Raw genomic sequence first — 26,481 nt, 5'->3', positions numbered from 1 at the left:
TAATTTGAATAACTGCAGACAGAGAGTGTGACCCACAAAGCTAGTATTAGCAGTACTAAAAATGAATATATAGAAAAATGTATCTGGTCTACTTTTTGACTGAAACACATAGGTTAAACTGAATTTTCTAGGAATATAGCACTAAATAAAAATTACAAGCAAAAAATTTTTCTTTAAAGGCACTATTGTGTGTTATAAACTAATGCTAAATAGAACACCTGTGGAGAAGCACTTTCAATGTGTAAAATATTTTTAATAGTGTTAATTTGGTGATAAATTGCCAAACTACTAATTAAGATGATTTGTAGTCTCTAGTATAATCACTCAATTCCTTTCACATGTGTAGTTATGGTCCCACTTTTACTTCTATGTATTTACAAGTGTCTTCTCTTTATTTTCTGACCAGACCACCAAGACTTTATTTCATTGGCCTTTTTAAAAAACCAGCTCTAACTTTTATTTAAATACTGCTTTTTCCTACTTCATTAAATTCTGCTTAATCCCTATCTTTCCACTGTCACAATGTTCATTTTTCTGGTTTCTTAATTTGGAAATAATTTTTTCATTTATTTTTGTTCTTCATTTTCTAATAAATGCATTTACAGCTTTATCTCTTCCTCTTACTAAGGACAATGAAAAATACTATATAAAACTTGTTTTTAAACCAACATCTTAAAAACAGTAATGACCTGTCATGGGGAAGTCTCAAGCCAGTTTCTGGATAAAAGTCAAAACTCTGAAAGATAAGCGGGAAGTCTGAGTAGCAACAAATGGCGAGAGAGGGACAAATGCAGGAAGAGGGACAGCATTCAAAGTTCAAGGCCAACCTAAAGTGAAGTCTTTCAGGAGATCATTCCCACATTAGGCTGAGAACCAGTTCACCCCCCAAAAAGGCTTATTTCCTTTAGTCTCAGGAAAAGTACAAACTACAGAGAGGTCAAAACAAGAAAAAAAGAAAGGGGTGTAGAATTAAACCATCCTAAAGAAGTTGAAACCAACCACAGGAAAGATGTGTACCCTCCCTAGAGAACAGAAGACCTTTATGCTTGGCCAGAGCAAAGACCTTTACATTTGAGGCATCCCAAACGGCAATGTTTACAGGATCTAGCAGAAGCCAAATCAAGGCCTCTCTAGAGGAGGGCAAATCCATCTTAGGTCTTGGAGAACCCTACAAATAGTTCAACGACAACAACCAGGAAGCAGACAGATAACCAAGCACATAAAGAAATAAAACATGAACAACCACCAGCAGAAACGTCCCTCATAGACTTCAGCTACTGGAATTACTGGACACAAATTTAAAATAATGATGCTTATCTGTTTAAACAAATACATGACAAACTTGAAAATAACTGCAGGGTGTAAAATCTATTTAAAAAATTACATCAAGTATCAGAAAAGAATAAATATTACTTCTAGAAATGGAAAACACAATGACAAAATTTTAAAACTCAGTAGACCAGACCTAAAAAAACAAACAAACAAAAAAACAATTCAAACACTAAAGGACTGATCAGAAGAAACCATCCATTAAGTGCATTAAGGAAAGAAAAAGAAAGAAAGAGAAAACAGATTAAAAAACATGGAAGACAATGAAAAGATCTGGAAAACATGTAATCAGAGCCCCAGAAAGAGAAGAAAGAGAATAAAGGCAATATCTGAAACAATAATAGCTTAATTTTTTCCATAACTGATAGAAAAATCCACATTCAAGAAGCCCTGCAAACTCCAAGCAGGATAAATAAAAAGAAATACACAAGTGAGTTCTACTTTTTGGAACTAATTAGTATTTCCATTGTGGTCTAACAATCGATTTTTGTGCCCAGTGCACTTGTATTTTAAAGTTTTATACAAATTTATTTGTACAAAGTTATGTGCATGCTTGCTAATTATGGAAACTGCTAATTTCCATTTCCTTTTTATTGTGTACTTCATCTATTTCTAAAATACAGAAATTAGAAGCCTCTCCACTACGAAGGTGGATGCAGTTTCTCCTGGTATTTATATCAACACAATATACTTCAAAGCTCTGCTGTTAAGCAAATAAAAGTTTCATGACTTTGGAGGCCTTTATCAGTAAGAAAAATATCCTCTTTATCCTTTTAAAGTGTGCTTGATCTTGAATTTGACTATGACTAACATCAGTACTATTATACCTTCCTTCCTATGATCTCCATTTGCCCATTCTATCTTTCCCCTAGTTTCACTGATATTCTTCTTGTAAATGTTCCTAGTCAAACAGTTCTTACAAGGTTTATTTGGAAAAAGAGCAATCCCCCATATCCTTCCTCCCCTGCAACAGTAGCCTCTGCCTAGAAATGTTTACTCTTTCAGATGATTTGTTTGTTGATTACTATCGCATCGTTAAATAACATGCCTGTGTTGCTACTTCTTAATTTTTCAGTATTAAACACTATAACATTATGTAAGTTGAAAATTTAGCTTTCTTTCAGCCAGCCTAACCATACATCCCAAGTCCACATTCTAACCTTCCATCCTAATTTTAGTTAGGTCAATATTCACAGTTACATTATTATAAAGTTCAAATGTTATTTATACACTTCCACCTCTGGCCATGCCACATTAGGTGGTGACAGACTAGGGATACCAGCATAAACAACTAGAAAACTAGACAAAGTATATGAAATAACTGTTTTCAGACACTGAACAACAAGAAATGAACAGCAGGTCTATGACCTCTGAGAGAAGAGAGATAAGACAGATGAAAACCATGAGTGTCCCAGCTTTCTGCTCTTCTGCAAGTTACTGGACCCTGGCACTGGGTCCCAATCACACTGAGCTGAGGGGACAGTGATCAAAATTTGAAGAGGCTGAGGCAACTGTAATTTGAAGGGCAAAATACAACAAGGAGGAACTAGTACAGAAATAAATTCAGAAATCAACACAGAGGAATCCTGTGGTAGCCAGCTTCCATATGTGGCATTCAATGAAGACTCTGATTGAGTGTCAATAATGAATTGGGGGAGGAAATAAAAAGAAGTAATACAATCACATGGACACTCTTTCAGAATACAGAGAATGATAAAACACTTCCTGATTCATTTTATGAAACTAGTATTTCTTTGGTACCAAATCTAAAAACAATGTAAAAGAAAGCCACAGATAAATAACTCTCATGACACAGACACAAAAATCCTTCTGAAAATATCAGGTTCTTGACTGAGATGGGTAATTTCATAACTGTGTGTTCAGCACTCTCTGGCAAAGCTAAGTCAGGTCTCAGACTCCAAGACTCTGTGTTGCCTGTACTGTCTGCCTTCTATGACCCACTCCAGCCATGAAACAGGATTGAGCAAGGTCTGGTAGTTAAGAGACTAAGGAGAGATTCTAAGAGTTGTGGATATTAAGTCAACAAGTATCCAAAAAAATTACTCCTGCTCCATTAACAATAAGTGCCTCAGGTAAAGACTAAAACTTGGAGACTAAAAGAAGTAGCCTTATCCTTCTTTAATCTGGATTTTTTTCTTTTTTTTTTTTTATTGTTCTCTTTTATCTTTTTGTTTTTGTTCTGTGGGTTTTTTTTTTTTTTTCTTTTTGTCTCATTCTTATTGCTTCTGCTTTTTCAAACTCTGTATACAGGGCTGACTTTCAGTGGATAGCAGGGAGGGTGCTGCTCTGCTACATACAAAACCCCTACCCAGAAGCAGATTGTCTACAAATGTTTTAGCATCAGGTTCCCCACAAATGTGTGGGACGGGCAAGGAGGTAGCCACCTTTCTGGCAGTATGGCGCCCGATGTCCCAAGACAAAGGGCTCTCTGCACCGAACTGGTCCCAACGCTGGTGGGGACAGGAGGGGACCGACTATCCGAGGCCAACGATCCTAGCCCAACCAAGGTTCCCCCTGCACTGCCATATCTTCCACCTGGGCTGGATTCTGACTTAGAGGCGTTCAATCATAATCCCACAGATGGTAGCTTCTCCCCATTGGCTCCTCAGTGAAGCCTATACACCAAGTATCTGAACCTGTGGTTCCTCTCATATGGAGCAGGATTACCATGGCAACAACACATCATCAGCGGGGTAAAACTAACCTGTCTCACGACAATCTAAACCCAGCTCACGTTCCCTATTAGTGGGTGAACAATCCAACGCTTGGTGAATTCTGTTTCACAATGATAGGAAGAGGGGAATTTTTTTTCTTTTTTTCTTAGACAATCTCTCATCTTTTCTATTGACCCTCCCTCTCTTGTGATTTTATCCAGTATCATTTTATAAAAACATTCTATACACTGATAACTCCCAAATTTAAATCTCCATACCCGAACTGAGCTTGAATATTAGATCTCTAATAGGAATCTCAAACTTAGCATTTCTAAAACTGCATTCCTGATCTTCTCAAAAAACCTGTTCCTACTGCAGTCGTACCCATCTCAGTTAACGGCCATTCTCTACTTCTAGTTGCTAAGTTCAAAACCTTGTGGTTATCCTCTACATTTCTACTTGTACTGTACAGTGAATATTAAACTTTACAAATCACTGTATGTCTGGAAAATGTTTTATTATGCTTTTACATCTGAATGAAATTGAGAATGCCTCATTCAAACTTATTTTCACTCAAAAATTTAGAAAACAAATTTCTCACTTGTTTTCTCTTTATGGTTGTAAGCCAAAACATTGGTATTAGTTTTACTCTTGCTCTTTTGTGATCTATATATTTTTCTCATATCTTTCAGAACTTTTTCTTTATTCTAGATATTCTAAAATTTCACAATTACATAAATAGATGTTGCTCTTTTTCAGTAATTTTGTTTCATACTCAGAGAACCCTTCCAATATGGGGACAATTGCTTTTCATCATGAAGAATTTTCTTCTATTAGTTCTTTGCTTATTTCTTCCCATCCACTCTTAGCTCACTGCTTCTGAAACTTCTCTTAGCAGACATAAGAACCAGTAGATCTATCTTTTACATTGCTTAATTTTTCTTTCATGCTTTCTATTTTTTTAATCTTTCTGCACTATACCTTACAAAAAAATACTCAGTACAATCTTTCAACTTACAAAGTTGCTCTTGAACTGTGTTCATTCTGTTCTTCAGCCTGTTCATTTTCAAGATTTCTAATTTGTTTTAAAAAAAGTTCTTTCTACAAGATTGTCATTCTCTCTTACCTCTTTGAGAAGTATTAATGACACTTTAGTTTTTTTCTGTTTGCTTACTTATGTTAGGTTCTTCTATTTACTGATTTTGTGTTTCTCTTTTATAATGTTGGTTTTCCCGAAATATCTATTGATTCCTGGTTATTGTACATCTTTACATATAAAAATTCTGTCAACCAGTCTATAAATGCTATTTCTGTTAACTGTAGGACATTCTTTTGTGACCCTATAGAGGACAAACTGCTGGACAGGGTATAGTTCATCTTCTGAGCGTAGGAGATCTTAGTTTCTCTATGGTATTTCCATCTCTTTTAAGGCTCTGACCCAAATTTATAATCAGTATTCCAGCTAGAGGTCATGTGTCTCTATTACCTGGCATCAAGTTGTACTGGACTCATATGCTGCTCCAACGCCATACTCAAAAGCACATTGACAGCTTTCCTAAGATCTTGAAGCACCACTATTATTACCTTTTTTCAGCAGTCCTCTCCTGAGTGTGTTTTAAGCTAATCCTTTTTCTTAAAACTGATTCCAATGGCCTCTGTCCTCCAGAGTCCTCATACTTTCTGGTCCTCCCCAATAGGTCCCCTTTTATTGATAACCAGCTTTGCTGAAGTTACTGTTTTGTTTTTACTTTTACCTTAATGTCTTTTCTATTTTTTTTCCCCACTTTCTAAGGATTTGAGGTGATTTTAGGTAATCCCTAAGACTGAAATGAATTTCTTTGCCATTTCCCCCAATAGTCTTACGTTATCCTGAAAGTTGCCACTTTCAACATAATAGTTCAATACAACTATCTTATAATGGAATGAGCAGAATCAATTTTTAAAATATGACAATGTTTAAAACCCATTAACACAAATTTACTATAGATTTTGAGCAAGCTAATATTAAGGTTTTCATTTACCTTTCCATTCATATTGTTAAAGTATATAAACTATATAAAAAATACAATATATATACATTATAAATATCCATTACATGTCTATATACACACACTACATTAATTATCATTTAAGTAGATGTAAACGTTTTTCATTCATGTAATATATATTAAATGCCCACTAGATTAAAAAAAAAACTGGACAATGCATTGCCTTCTGAGATTATAATTCCTCTAGAAAGGAAACTGAGAGATAAAATTGTTAAAAATAATCTAGGTACTTAAAACACATTTCCACTTTCTCAAAATTTGTTAGTAGTGAACACAAGAGCTCTTTGAAGTGGATAAACAGAAAAGTTTAAATCATGCAAACATTAAAGAGAAGGCAAAAAATAGATACATGTTAAATCCTAGAACCACAAAAAAAGTCCTTCAAAATAGAAATGTAGCAATCCTGCTCACCCTAATAGGTTAACTACACTGTAACTGTTGCATTTGCTTATGAAAACAACAAAACACCAAAACTATTTTAAAAATCAGATTTTTTTTTAGAGTTAGGACTCAAAGGACTTGCATCTGAACCCCAAACCTTCTACCCACTAGTTGATGCCTCAGGACAAGTTATTTAAAAGGTCTAGTTTCCTTGTACAATGGGGGCAACATTATCAGCCTAGAATTTACATTAGCACAAAAAATGAGTAACTATTACCTGTTGAATCAGGATTTCTCTGTCACTTTAACCCATGACCTTTTTAGTAAATATCAAAACTTCTCTACTATTTCGTACCAGAAAATTAAAGCAAATTTCCCCCTAGATGTAAAACTGAATGTTTTTCCAATTTCACATCATCCTTTATAAATCCACTGCCTCTCTCTACTCCCAGTCCTCTTAAATAGCCAGCACTGCTGATCTTGTTAACCTCCTCAGAAAAGAAAACTAAAGGCCAGAGAGTCTATGTGCCTTTACCAAGGTCATATACTTAGTTAACAATAAAGCCATCTTGACTCTGACTTCCAGGGCAGAGTTCTTTCTACCTCATTATATCTTAAAAATATAATGCTACACGTTATCTCACCTGAGGTTTGTAGATTCTTTTAAACCTATTTACTTACATGCATGGTGAAAAAAAACCGAACACAAAATCATTTTGAAGTATTTACCTTTCTACACGCAGGACAAAGCCCATTTTCATCAGTGCGAATTCGATGCCAACAAAATCGGCAAATCTGGTAGCCACAGGTGCAAGGAAAAAAGTTGATATCATCTATCTCCAAGGGCTCCATGCAAAGAGGACATTCCACAGGGTCTTCCTTCGCATCAGGACTGCGAGACATCTTCACGTTTATTAAACAGCAGCAAAAGTTTATAATAATTTAAGGGAGAAGGAAGTTCAGCACTGAGAACTAAAATGTAGAACTTCAAAGACCTGCATGAAAAGAAACAAAATATACTGTTTACTACTGAAAAAATGGCATTTTCAATAAATAAGAATCATTATCAAAAAATTTGAAAAATATTAATCAGACCATTTTTTGCTATTATTGCAGAAAATATTTCAAAATGGAATTCTGAATTTTTTTTACATGTCAAGAAAAAGGCCTGATATTGTATTTTTTGATTCAACAGAAAGACATAGAACTTTTTTTCTTTTTTAAGATAAAACATTTAGTATTAACTCAGTACTAATCACAGAACATTTCAGGGGAATAAATAATATACAGAAGCATCTTCAGCCTTAAACTTAAACTGTCTTCTCTTTGATCTAGAAGCTAATAATACAGCCTCACAACTAAAGGAGTATCATAGTAGTCCAAAATGTGTTGCAATTTACAAAATAAACCTAATGAAAAAGAGGCTCCAGTCATCTATAAATACATGTTTATATCAAACCTTTACCACAGAAATCGTAAGTCAGAGCTGAAAAAAATATGTCATAGAACCTAATTATTTACAGTTAAATATGTACTGACATGCTAATGAACACTTCTGGGAACATAAGCACATATTAAACAGAATAAAAGTATTCCTTTTTATTGTAGTAATGCTACAAAAAGCCTACAAAAAACAGGAAGGGGGAAGAGAACAAAAAGACCTCAATCTCCCAAAGTCTTTTTAAAAATTAAATAATTTATCTTTTTAGATTATGGAGAATTGAAAAATTTTAGGTAACAATTTAGACTCAAGTCACTATTAAATTAAAATGCTATGTCAAAAATCACTATTTTAGGTTAAAAAACTGATAGCCTCCAAAATATAACTCAATGCAATCCCTATCAAAATAACTGAGGTTTTAATGTGGAGGGTATAACTCAGTGGCAGAGCACATGCTTAGCATGCATGAGGTTCTGGGTTCAACCCCTAGTACCTCCATTAAAAATAATAAACAAACAAATAAATAAACCTAATTACTCCCTAAAAATTAATAAAATAAAATAAACTATCAAAAAAGAGAAACTGTTCAATTTATTTTTAAATGATTTTTTTGTTTATTTTTACATAATTTGACAAACTAATTCTGAAGTTTACATGAAAGAGTAAATGTATGAGAATTACTTTGAAATTCTGGTAGGGGGAATGTGAGGATTTGTCCTATCAGATACTGAACTGCACTACAAAGCTATGTAACTTAAATAATTTGATGTTGGTACAAAAATAGACAAAAGATCAAAGAAACTAAAGAATCTAGAAACAGAACCATGAATTTATGAAATTTTAGTATTTGGCAAAAGGGACATTAATCAATATAGCAAGAATGGACTGATTTATAAGCAGTAACAGGATTCTGGTCTATCCACTTTAAGAAAAAAAACAGTATATATCTAACACTGCAATCAAAATAAATTCCATATGATCTGTCTAAAGAGCTATATACATTAAAATAAACTACTGAAGTGTTAGAAGAAAACAGAATTTTTAAAAATCTTGGAATACTGAAAGTCTTCCTAAGCAAAAACAAATTCAGAAGCCATAAAAGAAAGATATGGTCAACTTAGTAATATGAAAAAAAAAAATTAAAGGCAAGCAACAGAGTAAAGGATATATTCGCTGTACACAATGAAGAATTGTCCAGGATACATAAGGAAATCTTAGAAAGCAATTTTTAAAAGACAAATTAATCAAAAGAAAATTGAGAACAGATTATGATGAGTATTCACTGAAGAATTACAAATGATTATAACATATGAAAAGATGATCAACTTCTTTAGTCAGTAAACAGTGAGATAGCATTTTCCCCCATTAGTCTGTCAAAGAAGATAGTCTCCCCACAAAGCAAAGATTATCACTGATCTAAGTTCCTCTCTGCAAAGAGGAAAAGGGAGCACAAAGAGTACCTTGCCTTAAATTGCGTAGCTATTAGATGGTGCAGCCTGGATCCATTCCAGGAAGCCTTAGCCCCAGAATTCGTGCTCTTCACTCCTCTTTTATACCACCTAAGACTCTATCCTACATAAATACTCTCATAAATGCACCAAGTACTTTGCTATATATTCTGCAGCACTGTTCATAAGAGTAGAAAACTGCGAACAATGTTAACTTTCCATCAGCTGGGAAATCCCTAAGTAAATAATGATACAGCCATAAGATAGATGTGTGTGTTGACTCAGAAGATGTCTATTACACAGGTTTTTTACATTTTTAAAAGCAAGCTGGAGACTAACATAAATATACAATTACTTCTATATAGATATATAAACCCTATATATGTATGTCTTTGTTTCTCCAAGAAAATAAAGTACATGAAAGGTTATACTCTAAAATGTCATCATATCACAAAAGACAAAGTGGAGGTACTAATTTTTATTTTTGAAAATCTGTATTACCCATACTGCTGTAATAATCATTTTTGCAATTCAAATGGCCAAACTTGTAAGAAAGACAGAAATTATTTTATCTCCTTTATGAAAATTAAATCTGACTTTTGTTAATAATTAGAAGAAAAATAAAATAGCTCCCTATGAATTTATAATTATTTCAAAATAAAAGCTTTTTTAAAGAAAAAAATGGTATATGTATTTATAAACAATTCAGGAATCTTGGTCTTTATATATATATATATATATAAAATGAGTGGTTTAGAGCTGATTTCTAATAGTTCCTCCCACTTGAATATCCCAAAACTACTTGTAGAAAACACAGACTCAAACATAGGTTCTACAAACAGGAAATAAAATAAAACAATCAAACGGTGCTGTCTATACAAGACATTATTTCTAAAACTATAGCTTATTAGAGTTTCAGAGAAGTAATTTATGAGATGCTGGGAAGGAAACAATACAATGGGGTTTATGAATTGAAAAACTTTCTAGAAAGGAAATTACAATAAATAAAAGATGACATATTGAGACTTTGCTTTTGTCTTTTAATTTTAAAAGTTTGCAAGAGTATCCAGTTTAGAGGGAAGAAGAGAGACAAAATAGTAAGAAGTTCCTCAAGGTGCTTAACAGAAAATCAAGTACATTTGTACACTTTTAGCACCATGGAGAGATGCCATGAAAGCCAGCTGTCAAACGTAATCACCTAGCTGGTAAAATGTAGTAGGGAAGTCTGATGTAGAACGCTGGAATACAAGGTAAAAGTCTCATCTTTTCCAACAAGTAGCTATACAATCTTGGATAAGACACTCAAAAGCACTGGGACTCACCTGAAAAATGCTGAGACACAAAATTAAACGGAATTTTCAAGTACAGAAATACTTCCTTTATGTAACCTCGTTGAACTAAGCTTTTAAAATAAGCTATGAAATAAACTCTCTCCTCTCCAAATACCCTAGCCCAAATTCTCATTAGAGAAGAGTAATTTTATTTCACCATCCAGTCAACTAATATTAAAATAAAAATAAAACAGAATGAGTTGAAACAAGATTTATAAAGGTGCAAGACAGAGAAATAAAAGATGTTTTTAAATGAAAAGGGGAAGTTAAGTCAGTGACTTTAGATGAGGTGTGGGGCTTCTTAGGACAGAAGTGTCAGTTTTGATTAATTAATTTTGAAAAAAGTTTATTTTCACGTGCATTATCTAATCTTCACTGTGACTTGGTAAGAATATATTACTCCCTTTATAAAATATGAAACAGGAAGGAAGGGTATAGCTCAGTGGCAGAGTGCATGCTTAGCATGCACGAGGTCCTGGGTTCAATCCCCAGCACCTCCTTTTAAAAATAATAATAATAATAAATAATAAAGCTAATTACCTCCACCCTCCACTCCCCCAACCCCACCCCTGCAAACAAACAAACAAAAGATGAAACAGGGATGAGGGGTGGGGTAAGTTGTTTCTGAGTCCCTCTGATCCAGGTGAAAAGACCAATTAAAGACAATTCAAAGTAAGACTGCCAACTTCAAAGCTTATGTCCTTTCCAAAATGGTAAGGCAAAAGTTATGATTACTGGAGACTCAGCTACATAATCTTGGGTATAGAGTGCAAACGTTCTAAAAGTAAAAATACACCACTTTTTCAAAAACTTAAATCCTATAGGAAAGCTCTACCTTATTATCTGAGTTCTTGTTCTCTGTATTACCTGTAATTAATACCTCAACACAGTATAAATTCTGATATAACATAATAATGCTCCTGAATTACCAAAAATCTCACATGTAGTAAGTGCACAAAATAAAAATCATACATTCAGAATTTGACACATTGTAAAGTGATTATAAATCAATTAAAAATGTTAAAAAAAATCATACATTCAAAATCATGCTCAAAAGTTCCTCATCACTCATGAAGTGCTGTATACATGACTTTGTGCTTAGGACTCTATTCAAAACATCTGTAAAAATACACTATAAAATGTCAAGTATTGCAACTGCTATGGAAAATAGTTTGCTGGTTCCTCAAAAAGTTAAACATAAATTAGCATATGACTCAGCAATTCCACTTCTGGGGATACACCAAAGGGATTGAAAAGGACCTGAACAGATATTTATACACCAATATTCACAGCAGCATTATTCAAAATACAACTCAAGTGCCCATCAACAATGAATGGAAAAACGAATGTATGCAGTCTATACATTCAGTGATGTGTTTATTCAGCCACAGAAGGAATAAAATTCTGCTGCATGCTACAATGTGGATGAAACTTGAAAACATTATGCTATGTAAGATAAGCCAGTCACAAAAAACAAAGATTGTATGTCCACTGACATGAGGTATCCAGAACAGGCAGTTCACTGTCACAGAAAGTAGAATAGAGGTTACCAGGGGCTGGGGCGAGGAAGAATGGGAAATTTTTGTTTAATAGGTATAGAGCTTCTGCTTGGGATTTTAAAAAAGTTTTAGAAATAGAAAGTGGTGATGGTTATACAACACTGTCCACGTAATTAATGCCAGTGAATTGTACACTTAAAACACTTAAAATGGCAAGTCTTATATATATTTACCATAATAAAAAAACTTTAAAATGCAGGATATAATAAATAGCACTTTTAAGTATTTGGTTGTCTTATTTAAATTAATTGTTTAATTTTTAAATTTTGTGCCAGTCTGGTAGCTGAATTTGTGATAAGTTAAATGTGTGTATGATGCAATTCCACTGAATAGTTACATATAAATTACAGTCATGAATACATTACATACCCCAAATTATATGTACACTACAGTTACACATAATATGAAGCTATTTATAGATATGAAACATATACACACACACTTTGAATGATATCTAGAATAACGTTAGTTTCCATAAAATCCACACATTCAATTCAACACATACACAGAACTATAAACTAACATTAAAAAAAACCTGTAATAAATGTAAATACAATTATCACACAGCTTATATTTTACTTAGTCAATGTTTTATAACTATAAATTCTTATTTCTTTAATAATCAGTTTACCCTCAATACAATGCAAATTTTCAGGAGAGCAGAGAAATTACCTGGTGTATCACATTTACGATGGTATATCATGCAGCTACAACACGGCTGCTGGTAAACAGTAAGCACTCACCTATTTGATGAATGACTAATGAATAAAAGGAGGAATGAATTATTTGTTATACCTCAGTCTTGACTGACAACTCTCTTCAAAAATAGGAAACAACACTCTAAGTTGTACACTGTTTCTGTATTAGGCATGTATTTCACAAAGTATGTTATTTATATAAACTATACAAAGGCAAAAACAGACTGAGCAGTAGCTCTGAACAGTTTAAGAAAAAGCAAGGTAAATCAACTGACTAAATATCAACACTATACCTTTTCCACTTTTTAAATTAAGTACCAAAGTACCAATATACATATACCATGAAGACAGAGACTGTTTCACTGGTTAGCATACCCCTAAATCCTAGAACAGTTCTTGGGAGATAGCAAACACTTAATAAATGTTTGTCAAATGGAAGGAAAACAAGAAAGAAGGAGTGGAAGAAGAAAGAGGGTGAAGAAACCGAAGTACCTATTCATTCATTCACAAATGTCTAAGCACCTGTTTTAAGAGTCACTGAACAAAACTATGCCAATCTTTACAAGTCTACACAGAGCAAATATACATTAGACATAGTAACAGACTTCTCTGAACATTTCATTGAAAAGGCAAAGGTTTTTCTATTTTCTTATGTTGCAACACTCAATATTAAAAAAATAATTTGCTAATTTGCATATAGTATGCATTTGCATAGTAAGAGCAATATGATTGTTGATTTGGGGAGAATGGTTCAATAAAATCCACCAATTTATCATCTGTATAAATCAAAGACAGCAAAGATGACAAATCATTTAAATCAAAGTGATAAAGAAAAGGAATCTTTGCATATCAATGTTGAAAACTTAACACTATGAAAATTCAAATGTATAAAAGAAATTAAAGATAATCATTTATGTGAAAAATCAATTTTAAGGAAAAAAATTTGCTATAAGTTTTCTTTAAATAAAAATGTTTGTAAACACATTTAAAATGTAAAAGTATCTAATTTAACACAATTTGATAAAGGCCTCTACTACTTACAGCATACTAGGTAGAACTTAATGATTAGTCTCTTAAAGGGGGAAAGAGTTAAAAAAAAAAAAAAGCACATTTAGGCTCTCTTAACAAGAAAGCTAACTGGTTGTTCTAATTGTATTCATTATTACAATAACATTACTTATTATTCTCTCTACATAAAAAGGTTTTAACTTTAGCACAAAAGTTAGATGACTGGCAAATAAAGGTTTTTGCCATCTAAAAGTTCTTTTTTACCTTCACTCATTTAGTAATTAAACAGTTATTAAGCTCTTGTTTCAAATTCCAGTCTAGGTCTTTGAGATAATTTAGTGGTCTCCACAGGCAAAAATCTCCACCCTTACTTCCTAACTTTTAATTTGAAATCAAAACAAAATCATAATAAATCAGTAAATGAAGTATGCTAGGAGGTGATACATGCTGTGGGAGAAAGTAGAAGGTCCCAGAATTGGGTTGCAATTGAAATGGGCCAGTTGGAGTAGGTTTAGATGAAAAGGTAAGATATAAAGGAGATACCTGAGTAAGCCATGTATATCTGAGAAAAGAACAAAATAGGCATGGAGAAGTCACTAGAGGCCTCAAGGAGGGAATATACCTGAAACGTTTGAGGAACTGCAAATTCAGAGAGATTGGAGTACAATAAGCAAGGGGAAGAACGATTTGAGATAAGGTCAGAGGGTAGCGGCCCAGGATCTTGTAAGAATTCATCACAGACCACTAGAACAGCTTTGGCTTTCTTTGTGAAATAAAGAGGACCATAGAGTTTTAAAGAGAGGAATGGCATGAATCTGATTCATATTTTCAAAAGATCTCTCTGGGTTCCACTTCGAGCGTGACACTAGTATAAGAAGCTCTATGAGCCGACTCCCCAGTGAAACTGATGAAAATTATTTAAAACCAAATATTCAAAGTTATCTGGAAATGGTCCTAAGGGCATAAGGCAAATGAAGAAACACTTATTCAAGAAAATCTACTAAAACTCAGGAAAAATAATACTATGTGGTATCTGAACCAAAACCTGCTCCCTCTTTCCTTCCCTCCCCCTTCTTAGCTCAGTGAGACTGAAATTTCACTCCAGGTTGGTGCCACCCAGAATACAGGGCACCCTCTCACCAGTTACCACTCGAGAGCCAAGTTCCTAGGACGGACAGGACATCAGCATTTCTCATCCAGCCCAAAGGTACCCGATACTAAAGCCAAGTTCCTGGTAAGTGCAGCCAGCATGTGGAGGCTCCCCTCTTCCACTCAACTTCTACTCATGGGAGAGAAGACCTACGTTGCTGCTGCATGTTGAAAATACTAGGTCCCAGATTGCCCTCCAAGCAGCTATTTCGTAAACTGGGGGTCCCACACCAGGAAAGGCAAGACAAGACCTGAGGCTACGTACACCCCTGCAACCAGTGCTCAGTTACTAAACTGGGGGTGTCACATGGAGAAAAAAAGCGCACCACTGTCCCGACTTCCCAATGTCAGAGCTTTGCCAGAGATTTTGCCAGGAAGGTAAAGCAGGCCTTAAAACAGAGAGCTCTGAATCTCTTCCAAAGGAACTTCATTTGTAACAGTCTGAAGTCCAAACCTAATCACAATCTCAAAACCACGAAGGTTGTGTTGCAAGACAATTGGAAGGAGAGTCGGACTACAGGCTGAACTGTAAACCAGCTAGTTTGCAGGAAAGGAGAACCAGGAATAAGATAACTGCTGGGAAGAACTTCCTGGGGTCAGAACAAATTTCAAGCTCAAGGACTACCCCTTCAAGTGAGCTCAAAATTTTCTGGATCAAGCTTAGAAGCAATTTATATCCTAGGGTACTGCTGAAAACAACTGAGCAGTTAGCTAGCAATTTGTGGAGCTTAACATCTCGGTATGGTCAAGGAAAGACACAGTGGAAGAATGCCCTGCCAAAAACACTGTCATCTCAGGATACATGTGGACATGCCCAAGTCTGCACCTCTCAGGAACACCACCAGATGCTTAACCTTCCAAGAGGGAAACAGATTTCACTGAATTAATCCACCCAGTCACTAAACAAATAAGCAAATAACACTAACAATCCCTGGGAAGGGTAGGAGAAGACTAGTACTCAGAGCTGCTGCAATATTTTATAAAATGTCCAGTTTCCAAGCAGAAATTATATACTGTGCAAAGAAACAGGAAAGTACAACACCAGGAAAAAAGCATGCAACAGAAACTGCCCGTGAGAGCCAGCAGATGTTGGATTTAATAGACAAAGATTTCAAAAAAGTCATTTTAAGTATGTTCGAAGAACTAAAGGAAACTGTAATTAAAGAAGTAAAGGAATGTATGACAATGTCATATCAAACAGGGGATTTCAATGAAGAGTTAGATTTTTTTTTTAAATGAAAATTCTGGAGCTGGAAAGTGTAATGACTGAAATAAAGTCACTTAGAGAGGTTCAACAGCCATGCATGTAGACTGTCGGAAGAATGAACTGATAAAAGAGAAGACAGATCAACAGAGATTATGCAATCCAAAGAACAGAAAGGAAAAAAGAATGAAGAAAAATGAACAGAGAGAGCTTCAGAGAAATGTAAAACACCATTAAGAGTATCAACACACACGTAATAGAAAAACCAGAAAAGGAAAAGAAAAAATATTTGAAGAATCAATGGCTGTATGAAAATGAAGAACTAAGGCTACACAACAAAGATGATTCCCACAAATATAATGTTGAGCAAAGGAAGCGATGAAATGTAACTGTGCTCATATAAATTTCAACAGATAAAAGAAAACTTCATTTTAGGGATACACATAAGGTGATAAAAAGTCAGGATAGTAATTATCTTTAGGTGAAAGGGAGAGAGTTAGGAAGAGATGAAGAAGGTGTGGTTACAAAGATGTTTGCTTCATAATTAAACTGGACATGTTTTACGTGTTTCTGAATATACAGTTCTTACTTTCTTTCAAAGTCTTAAAAAAAAAAAAAAAGATAATAGCAGTATTTTTCCCAGAATGGTTTAAAATAATCCCCAGATCTAAAAGCACAACATACCCAAGTGGGATCAACAATTCTATACCCAGAAACAAGACAGTAAAACTGCAGAACACTAAAGGCAACAAGAATCTTAAAAGTAAACTAAAAAAGGACCCTTCACCCAATGAAATGATAATTAAAATTACAGCAGACTTCTCAACAGCAACAACTGAAGCCAGGAGGGAAAGACAATATTCAAGATATTGAGAGAAAATTACTGTCAACCTACAACTGTAATCCTTGAAAACAATAATCCTTAAGATGAGAGTAAAATCGTAAAACATTTTTGAGAGAATCGAGATTTTCACATGGACTGGTTATTAGAAGACATTAGTTAAGTATGATAATAGTATTGTGTTTATTTTGTTAAAAAGCTCCTCTATGGGAGATACATTCTAAAGTGTTTGCATATCGTCATGATATGATATTTTAGCAGGAAAGAAGGCACAGAATGGGGAAGAGATGAAACTACAGTAGAAGAATGTCTATAACTATGGAAACTGAGGGATGGAAATAATTTAGTTTCATTATACTTTTGGTCTACTTTCACATATGCTTAAAATTTTCCATGATAAAAACCTAAAAATAATTGACAGAAGAATGAGGCTAAATTAAAAATTAAAACAAATAAACAGAAATAGAGACAGTTCACCAATAAGAGACCCCCACTAAAGGAACTTGTGAAGAAATTCTTCAGGAAGAAGGAAAATGATCTCAGAAGGACAGGCAGAGATTAAAGATGGTGAGGAACAAATATAGTAAAAAGGTACATAAATTGAATCACATATTTCCATATAAAATAATATAATGTGTTTGATTTAACAAGGATTAAAATAAAACAAACAATCATTAGGAGAGGACTGATATAAGATGAACTGCTTTAAGATTCAATTTTAAGAGCAATAAGAATGGTAAAATTTAAAGGATAATGACATTCTCTAAGATCTTTTAAATTCCACTTTCCTATGTATTTCTTAGAGATACCATTGCACTTTTTTTTTTTAATTGAAGTATAGTCAGTTTACAATGTTGTGTCAATTTCTGGTGTACCATTAATGAGAGGGCACGTACAAATAGTTCCAGCACTGTTTGTAATAGGAAAAAAATTGGAAATCTAAATGTCCATCAATAGGAAGTGGTAAATTCATGGCATATCAATAAAATGAAATATTATACAGCAACTGAAAAAAACTAAGGTAGTGTAGCTATGTATACACAAACATAATGAATGAAAAAAGTTAACTGCAGGTATTGTGTAACAATTTTTACATTAAAAAATAAACCATATGTTTTCTGTATATACAAACAATACAGATGGCCTCCAACTTAATGATGATTCAACTTAAGACTTTATGATGATGCAAAAGTGATATGCATTTGGTAAAAGCCAAAACGTACTTTGAATTTTGATCTTTTCCTGTGCTAATGATGTGCAGTATAATACTCTCTTATGATGCTGGGCAGTGACAGCGAGCCACAGCTCCCAGGCAAGGCAGCCACAGTACCCAGTCAGCCACAGGATCACAAGAATAAACAACCAACACATTTAAATCATTCTGTACCCAGGCAACCATTGTGTTTCTCACTTTCAGTACAGTAGTCAATAAATTACATGTGATATTCAACACTTTATTATAAAACAGACTTTGTATTAGGTGATTTTGCCCAGCTATAGGCTAATGTAAGTTTTCTGAGCACGTTTAAGGTAGGCTAGACTATCCTATGATGTTCAGCAGGTTAGGTATATTAAATGCACTTTCAACTGGCAATATTTTCAATATACGACGGGTTTATTGGGATACAACCCTATCATAAGTTGAGGAAAATCTGTAACTATATATAAAAAAATCAGCAAAAATTATACACAAGCTGGTAATAGTCGTTAAATTTATATAAACAGTGAAGGAAATGGGATGGATTGGAAATTTGAGCCTTGTCTATGATTTCTGTAAAGATACTACACGTATTTTTTTCTGTAATAGAAAATTAATTTTTAAAAATAACTTAAGGATATTAAACTTTGAATCCTTTGAGTACAAAGATTGTGTCCAACGTTGTACCAGAGGCAAATGCAAACTATAGGTTCCCACAAATGGGGGAGGTGGGGAGAGATAAACAAGAGTGTCTCACAAGAATTATACCAAAGTAGCAGACTTTATCACTTAGTAGGGTAGTTATGAATAGTTTCTTTTCTTCCTTTTATTTTCTTCTATTTTCCAACTTTTAGAAAATAAACATTTAGATTTATAATGGGAAAAACTATTGTAAATTAGCTAAAAATTAGGTACAACTGACAAATAAAAGGAGACAAAGTGATGAGATGAAAAAACTTTTGAATGTGTAATTAGAGAATTAGCATCAACATGTTTCCTATTAGCCTAATGCTTCTATGAAGGCTAGTTTAAAAAATTAAAGGTTAAGACTGATTAAAGTGTTATTAATAAGATAAAATCAAATCTGTACAAAATCAAAGCAGAGACTAATTAGTGTGCTAATTAGTTCTCTACTATACTTGTGCAGGTTGTCTAAAGAAGGAGTTGCCTACTTCAATAAATTTTCAATTCAGGGGGGAAAAAAGCTATTTTGGGGGGAAAAAGTCTGGTAGAAGGGTATGCCTATTTTAAAGTTTTTAAGAACTGACCCAGAGATCAATATGAAACAAATGGATCCAGGTATCAAAAGCTTAAAACCTTCCTAGTCACTCTGGATTTATTAAATTATATCTTTTAGAGATGCTTCTGTATAACAATTTACAATATACCAGTAGTAACAGAGAAGACAGAAAAAAATTAATCCAAGGAGAAATACTAAACTGAAATGCAAGGGCCAGTATCACCCACTCAGATTTTTTAAAAAATATTTATTAGCATGGTTAAAGTGTAACCTCTTCTTTACCCATCTCTAGATTCTACCACCTCCTAAATTCTTATCCTAGATCACATGCTGCCAGTCAAATGCTCCTCTTCCAACATGAGATCAGCCCCAATTCATCCATCCCTAAGTTCTTTCATCCTGCCACCACTTTGGTCTTCCCACTTCATGGCAAATATTAATAAGGAAGTCCATCTATCCTTTCAAGTGTTTGGCAGGGTGGGACACAGAAGGGTACAGTAAGATAGGTTTCATAAAAGAGGAAAGATAAGAGGTAGCTGGTTAAAGAGTGACTTTTATATGGAAAAAATGAAATTTAAACATTAATGGTAAACAAATACAGGAATCAAGCTTATATCTGAATACTCCCTGTAACTGTCAGTATTATATACATGACTTCTAGATATGTTACATGCAGCCCATCCAGGATAAAACTAAAAGATTAACAATGAGGATTTTTAAGAGGCCTAATACAGAGAAATAAAAGCTATCAATTCTCCTTTAAAAACAAGACAAAAAATTAATATTTCAATTTGCTTTATTCCTTCCTAATCTCAATGTGTGTCTTGATTTTATTGTAGAAAAATAAAATAAAATCTAGAATGGTAACAGTTTTACACTGTAAAGGCAAATTATTTCTCTCCACTCTGAGTATTTACTTTTACGTTCTATGCTGATTTGGCCCTAGCATACCATAAAAAACTACCAGCACTATTTTAAAATAATAAAAATTCTTTCTGCATCTTCATACTCTTGCTATAAAATTTCACAGACTTGTAATAATTTGTGGACATAGGCTTTTTTCCGAATTCGACAAAATTCAGTTAACAAATACAGTACCTCAGAAATACTGACATGAAATAACTTACCTACCTACCACATGACAATTACAATAAAATCAAGTCCATTCCGAATAATAGATGTTGAAGTATTGAGTAAAACTGTCCCCAATGACGTTCATCAACACTTACTAAATTTTTACAAAATGTTCCTGCTGTTGGGGGCCTCAATAAACTTCTAAATATTCATATTATTTGTATACAAAAATACAAAGAGTGAGAAAATTACCAAGAAGTTTAGAATTGGGAGAGTTTCATAATTCATATAAGAAATTGTTGCAGGTTGAAAAAGGAGTAATAATGAAAATAAAATCTGAATAATGAAAAATGCAAAAGCAGAGAAAGTAAAGGCATGGAAGTGCAATAAAACAATTATTAGCATCTAAGTTACGTTTTAACAAGAAAGGAGAATAGAATAGAATAGGTAGACTAATGAGTTTGATACCATATCCTCTGGAAGCAGCTGGGTTTAATTAAAAAGAAAACAGTATATATGAACAATGGTAGTGAGAATGGAAGGAGAAAGAGGGAATAAAAGAGCAAATAACCAAAATAAAACATCAAAATTAAGTCACTAGTTATCCAGTTACAATTGCGCCCCCTCCATCATTTCTGCAATACAGTTGTAGTCTTATTATATAGAACTATGCAACTGCTACCTTTCAATTATTGTAAAAATGACAGTATATCCATTAATGGGGAGAAAGTTTTAGAATCAAGCTGGTGATACTAATGATATGCATGCATAATAAAATGCTGTACGTAACTGTAATCTCTGCTACTGCACTAACAACCTGTGAAAGTGTCTAAATTTTGATAATGGCTAGAACTCCAGAATTTCAGCACTTATCATTCATCAGTTTTGGGGGATGAGGTAAATTATGGTAAATAGTTTGGAACACCTACAATATTTCTAGAAGCTTCAATACATAAAATAAGAATTTTTAAAAAGAGAAAATTCTACTTTAAAGCAATAGAAAGGTATCGAACATAAGAACCAAGCATTAATTTACATCAAACTAAGAGTCACAGAAGAACCAGCTTGAAGTTTCTAAGTAACAACCTAGACTACAACCTATTAGGTGAAAAAAATTTGCTTAAGCAGCAAAATCAGATTTATAAGATTACGTCTCCTAAACAAAGACTAATAAATAAATTAGCCTTACAGTAAGGAACAAGAATAAGTATAAAGGGCCCTGTATGTCATAAGTGCTTAATAATTGTAGAGAAGGAGGAGGGAGAAAATGCGGAGGGAGAGAGGGAGAAGAGTAACAGAAAAGAAGGAATTATATCATAAGATTAATACCAAAATCTGACTAAAGAAAACTACAGATCATTCTCATGAAAACATAAATATAAAAATACTACATACAATATTAACAAAACCAAATTCAACAATATTAAACTAAATAAGAGTTTTCCCAGAAGTGCAAGGACCTGATATTAGGAAATTTGTCACCCCAAAAGGTCAAAACAAAAAACTGTCCAACTCAAGAAATACTAAAAGGTCACTTAATAAAACCTACTATCTTGTCATCACGAACATGAATTAAGGGATTAATAAACTAGGAATAAAAAGATTACCCTATAACATGATAATGAATATCTACCTCAATACATTCTAATGATTAAACACCAAAGGGATTCCCACTAAAATCAGGAATAATATAGGATGCTGATAGTAACTATCATTACTATTAACATTATTCCAGAAGTTGTAGTCAATGCTACATAAAACTTTTAAATTAAGCAATATTATTATATGTAAAGAACAATTAAAAATAGAAGATGTAGAAGACAAACACATTACCAATTACATAGTGAAATGAGGACATTATTACAAATACCATAAGAAAAGCATAAATGAGAATATTATACGCAACTTTATGCCAATAAATTTTTAACTGAAAGGAGATGCCTAGATTCTATAAAAACACAAGTTTCTAAAACTGACCCAAGAAGAAATAGAAAATCTAGATTGTCCTTTATAGGTTAACACAATTTAATTTAAATTTTAAAAACTTCCCAGATAGATTCATGGGTGAATCCTCAAAATATTTTAAAAATAAGTAATACCAAACTTAGACAAGCTCTTTAAGAGAAAAATGGAAGAGGAAAGAAACACTTTGCAAGGCATTTTATGAGGCAGCATACTCTGTTATCATAATCTGACAAAAACATAACAGGAAAATTACTGAACAAGAACCCTCATGAATACAGACAATAAAATTCCTTAAAAGTTCACAAACAAAATATAGCAAATATATTAAGGGAAATACATGATGACTGTGATTATCCCAAGAATGCAAAAATGATTTAACATCCAAAAATTATACAGGAGATAAATGCATAAAATGCCAGGGAGAGTATACCAGGATGTCAGTGACACTGAGGAATAGAATAAATATAATGTCAAGCACACCAGATATGAAGACTGACCTGAACAAACCACTGCCTCAGTGAGCAAGTCTATTTGAAGCTGAACACTTTCCCTGAAATCAAGAATAAGTCAGTGAAAAGATACACACACCCCAATGCTCATAACAGCATTAAATACAACAGCCAAGGCATGGAAACAATCTAAATGTCCATCGACAGATGACTGGATAAAGAAGCTGTGGTATATTTATACAACGAAATACTACTCAGACATAAAAAAAGAATAAAATAATGTCATTTGCAGCAACATGGATGGACCTGGAGATGATCATTCTAAGTGAAGTAAGCTAGAAAGGAAAAGAAAAATACCATATGATATCACTCATGTGCAGAATCTAAAAAAAGAGAAAAGAAGACACTAATGAACTCATCTACAAAAAAGAAATAGACTCACAGACATAGTAAACAATCTTATGGTTACCAGGGGCGGGAAAGAGGGTGGGAAGGGATAAATTGGGAGTTCGAGATTTGCAAATATAAAACAGAGAAAAAACAAATTTCTTCTGTACAGCACAGGAAACTATATTCAATATCTTGTAGTAACCTATAATGAAAAAAGAATATGAAAATGAATACATGTATGTATATGTATGACCAAAACATTATGCTGTACACCAGAAATTGACACATTTGATGGGGGCAGGGGCATATAGCTCAAGTGGTAGAGTGCATGCTTAGCATGCACAAGGTCCTGGGTTCAATTCCTAGTACTTCCTCCAAAAAACAAATAAATAAACCTAATCATCTGCCCCCAAAAATTTTTTTTCGAAAAAGAAATTGACACATTATAATTGACTGTACTTCAATAAAAAATAAACTATTGGAAAAAAAAAGAAGAAGAAGTCAAGACTGTCTGCTATTCAACGTTTCACTGGAAGTCCTAGAAAGTACAAGACAAGAAGACTAAATAAATACATAAAGATTGTTAAAGAACTAAAACCAGTCTTTATTCGCAAATGATATGACTTCATACATAGAAAAATCCAAAGGAACAGAAAAATTAGTAGAACTACGTACTAAGTGAATTTAGCAAGACTTTTGGATACAAAAGGAATATAAAAACATCTATTTTATTTCTAAATTCTAGTAACATGCAATGAAGACAGAAAGTAAAACCACAATACCATTTACAATAGCATTAAATAAAACATCAAATACTTAGGAATAAATTTAACAAGATGTGAAAGACATCTACATCAAATCACAAAACACTGCAGAGAGAAATGAAAAGACCTTCAATAAATGGAGAGATACACAATGTTTATGAATTGGAAGATGATATTTTTAAGATATCAATTGTCCTCAAATTAATGTATATATTCAGTGCAATCAAAATCCAAATGAAAATTCAAATGTGATTTTAAAATAGAAACTGGCAAGCTGATTCTAAAATGTACATGGAAAAAAAATTTAAAAAAATAAAATGTACATGGAAATATACACAACTTAGCTTCAAGCAATCTTGAAGAACAAAGTTGAAGAACTCACACAGATTTCAAAATTCAGTATAAAGTTACAGTAATTAAAAACAGTGCTGGCATTGTGGTACTTAACTTCTGGACAGACATCAACAAATTGAAAGGAGAAATATAGGTCTTTTCCATACATGATATTGAAGAAACTGATTATCTATGTGGGAAAAAAAGTGAACCTCTATTGAACATCATATACATTATTAATTTCAAGTGAATCACAGACTTAAATGTGAGTGCCAAACTATATGTTGCTGACAAAAGACTCATATCTTAACTATCTAAACTACAAGAAGAATCCCTACAAGAAATAAAGGGACAAATAATTCAATTAAAAAAATAAATAGCAATATACATAAAGCTTTTAGAGGAATACTTAGGAGATATATTCATGCCTTTGGGATAGGGAAAAGATTTCCCAGCAGATAAAAGGCAATAAGCATAAAATTCTAAATTGATAAAACAAACTTCATCAAAATTAAGGCCTTCTGCACATCAAAAGATGCCAATAATGAAGTAAAAATCCAAGCTAAAAAAATCCAATCACAATACACACATCCAACAAAGAATTCGTATCTAAAATACATGAAGAACTCCTACGAATCAATAATAAAAGACAACACAATTTACACAAATAGTCAATAAGCACTTAATGTGTTCAACACCACTGGTCATCAGGGAAAAGCAAATTAAAACTACAATGAGATATCACTACACATTCAACAGAACAGCTATAATCAACAAACCTGACAACCCCAAGTGTTAGTAAGGACATGAAGCAACCAGAACTGCCATATTTTGATTACAGTGTAAAATGGGACAACAACATTTTTGGAAACTAGCAGTTTCTAATAAAGTTAAACACACACCTACCCTGTAACTCAGAAATTCCTCTCCTAGACATATATTCAAGTGAAATGAATGCTGATGCCTACAAAAAGATTTGTACAAGAACAGTTACAGCAGTATTATTCATAATAGCTTCCCCTCCCTCCCCTACACACAAAAAATGATTCAAATGTCCATCAACAGCAGAATGAGTAAACTGTGCTATATTCATACAATACTGCCTCACAAGAGAAAAAAATTACTAATACAAATAACTACTTCGATAAATCTCAAAAATATTATTGAGAGTAAGGAGCCAAGCACAAAGGAGTATATGGTTCTATTATACAAAGTTTGAGAATAGGCAAAGCTAACCATAAGTTAGAATGTCTACTTCTTAGTAGGGGCAATGGTACTGACTGGAAAGGGGCACAAGTGAACTATCTGAAGTGATGGAATTATGTTCCATATCTTGATCTGGACATTGAAGACAAGCGTGTATGCATATGTAAAAGGTTATAAGTCTACCCTTATATGAACTGTCCCTCAATAATGTACTGTGGAAAGGAAAAGAAGGAAAGGGAGATGAGGGAAGTAGTGTCATTTTAATTTAAAATTCACGGTCTAAATCAAAATTCTATCTCTGAAAGTGACACCAACAAATGTTTTGTGGAAGGGAGTGTTTTCTATGATATACAGTCCCTCAAATTGTTAGGATTATACCCTAAAACTGTATCATTTTCTTTGAATAGCCCGAAGAAATGCCATTTCTACATGCTCAACCTACTGAATGTCTAAGGATAATACACTGAGAATTTTGACATCAGTTCTATTTTCTTTCATTTGTCCAAAGACTTCTAAGTTTGCATAGAGTAGCCATACTTCTAATACTATGCTACATGTTGATATACTATCTGCTCTCTTTGTGAATTAAAACTCTATTCAAGTTAAAATTTTTTTCCATAAAGGTCAATAATTTAATTTCACTATAAAATAATTAGCAGTTACAAAACAGGAACAACTCAAAAAAATATGTTAAGTCCCCCACAATCCCATATTCTAATTAAAGGTTTCTGTACCTACAGACCTCAATTA

The 26,481-nt window shown here is 33.3% G+C and overlaps 1 protein-coding gene across 8 annotated transcripts in view; it reads right to left on the bottom strand.

Annotated features, from left to right (window-relative positions):
* Window positions 1-26,481, bottom strand: part of CNOT4 (CCR4-NOT transcription complex subunit 4) — a 148,111-nt gene that overhangs the window by 92,392 nt on the left and 29,238 nt on the right. For all 8 annotated transcript variants that reach the window (XR_012508076.1, XM_074366991.1, XM_010947499.3 and 5 more), the window contains exon 2: window positions 7,163-7,428. Coding sequence is in view for 7 of the 8 variants with exons in the window: in XM_074366991.1 (XP_074223092.1) it covers window positions 7,163-7,336 (174 nt within the window). In the remaining variant the exon portion in view is untranslated. The remainder of the gene's footprint in view (window positions 1-7,162; window positions 7,429-26,481) is intronic.

The sequence above is a fragment of the Camelus bactrianus genome, chromosome 7, assembly GCF_048773025.1.
Source record: "Camelus bactrianus isolate YW-2024 breed Bactrian camel chromosome 7, ASM4877302v1, whole genome shotgun sequence".
NCBI lineage: Eukaryota > Metazoa > Chordata > Mammalia > Artiodactyla > Camelidae > Camelus > Camelus bactrianus.
The sequence above is the reverse complement of the archived record's forward strand: the minus strand, read 5'-3'. Positions and strand labels throughout refer to the sequence as shown.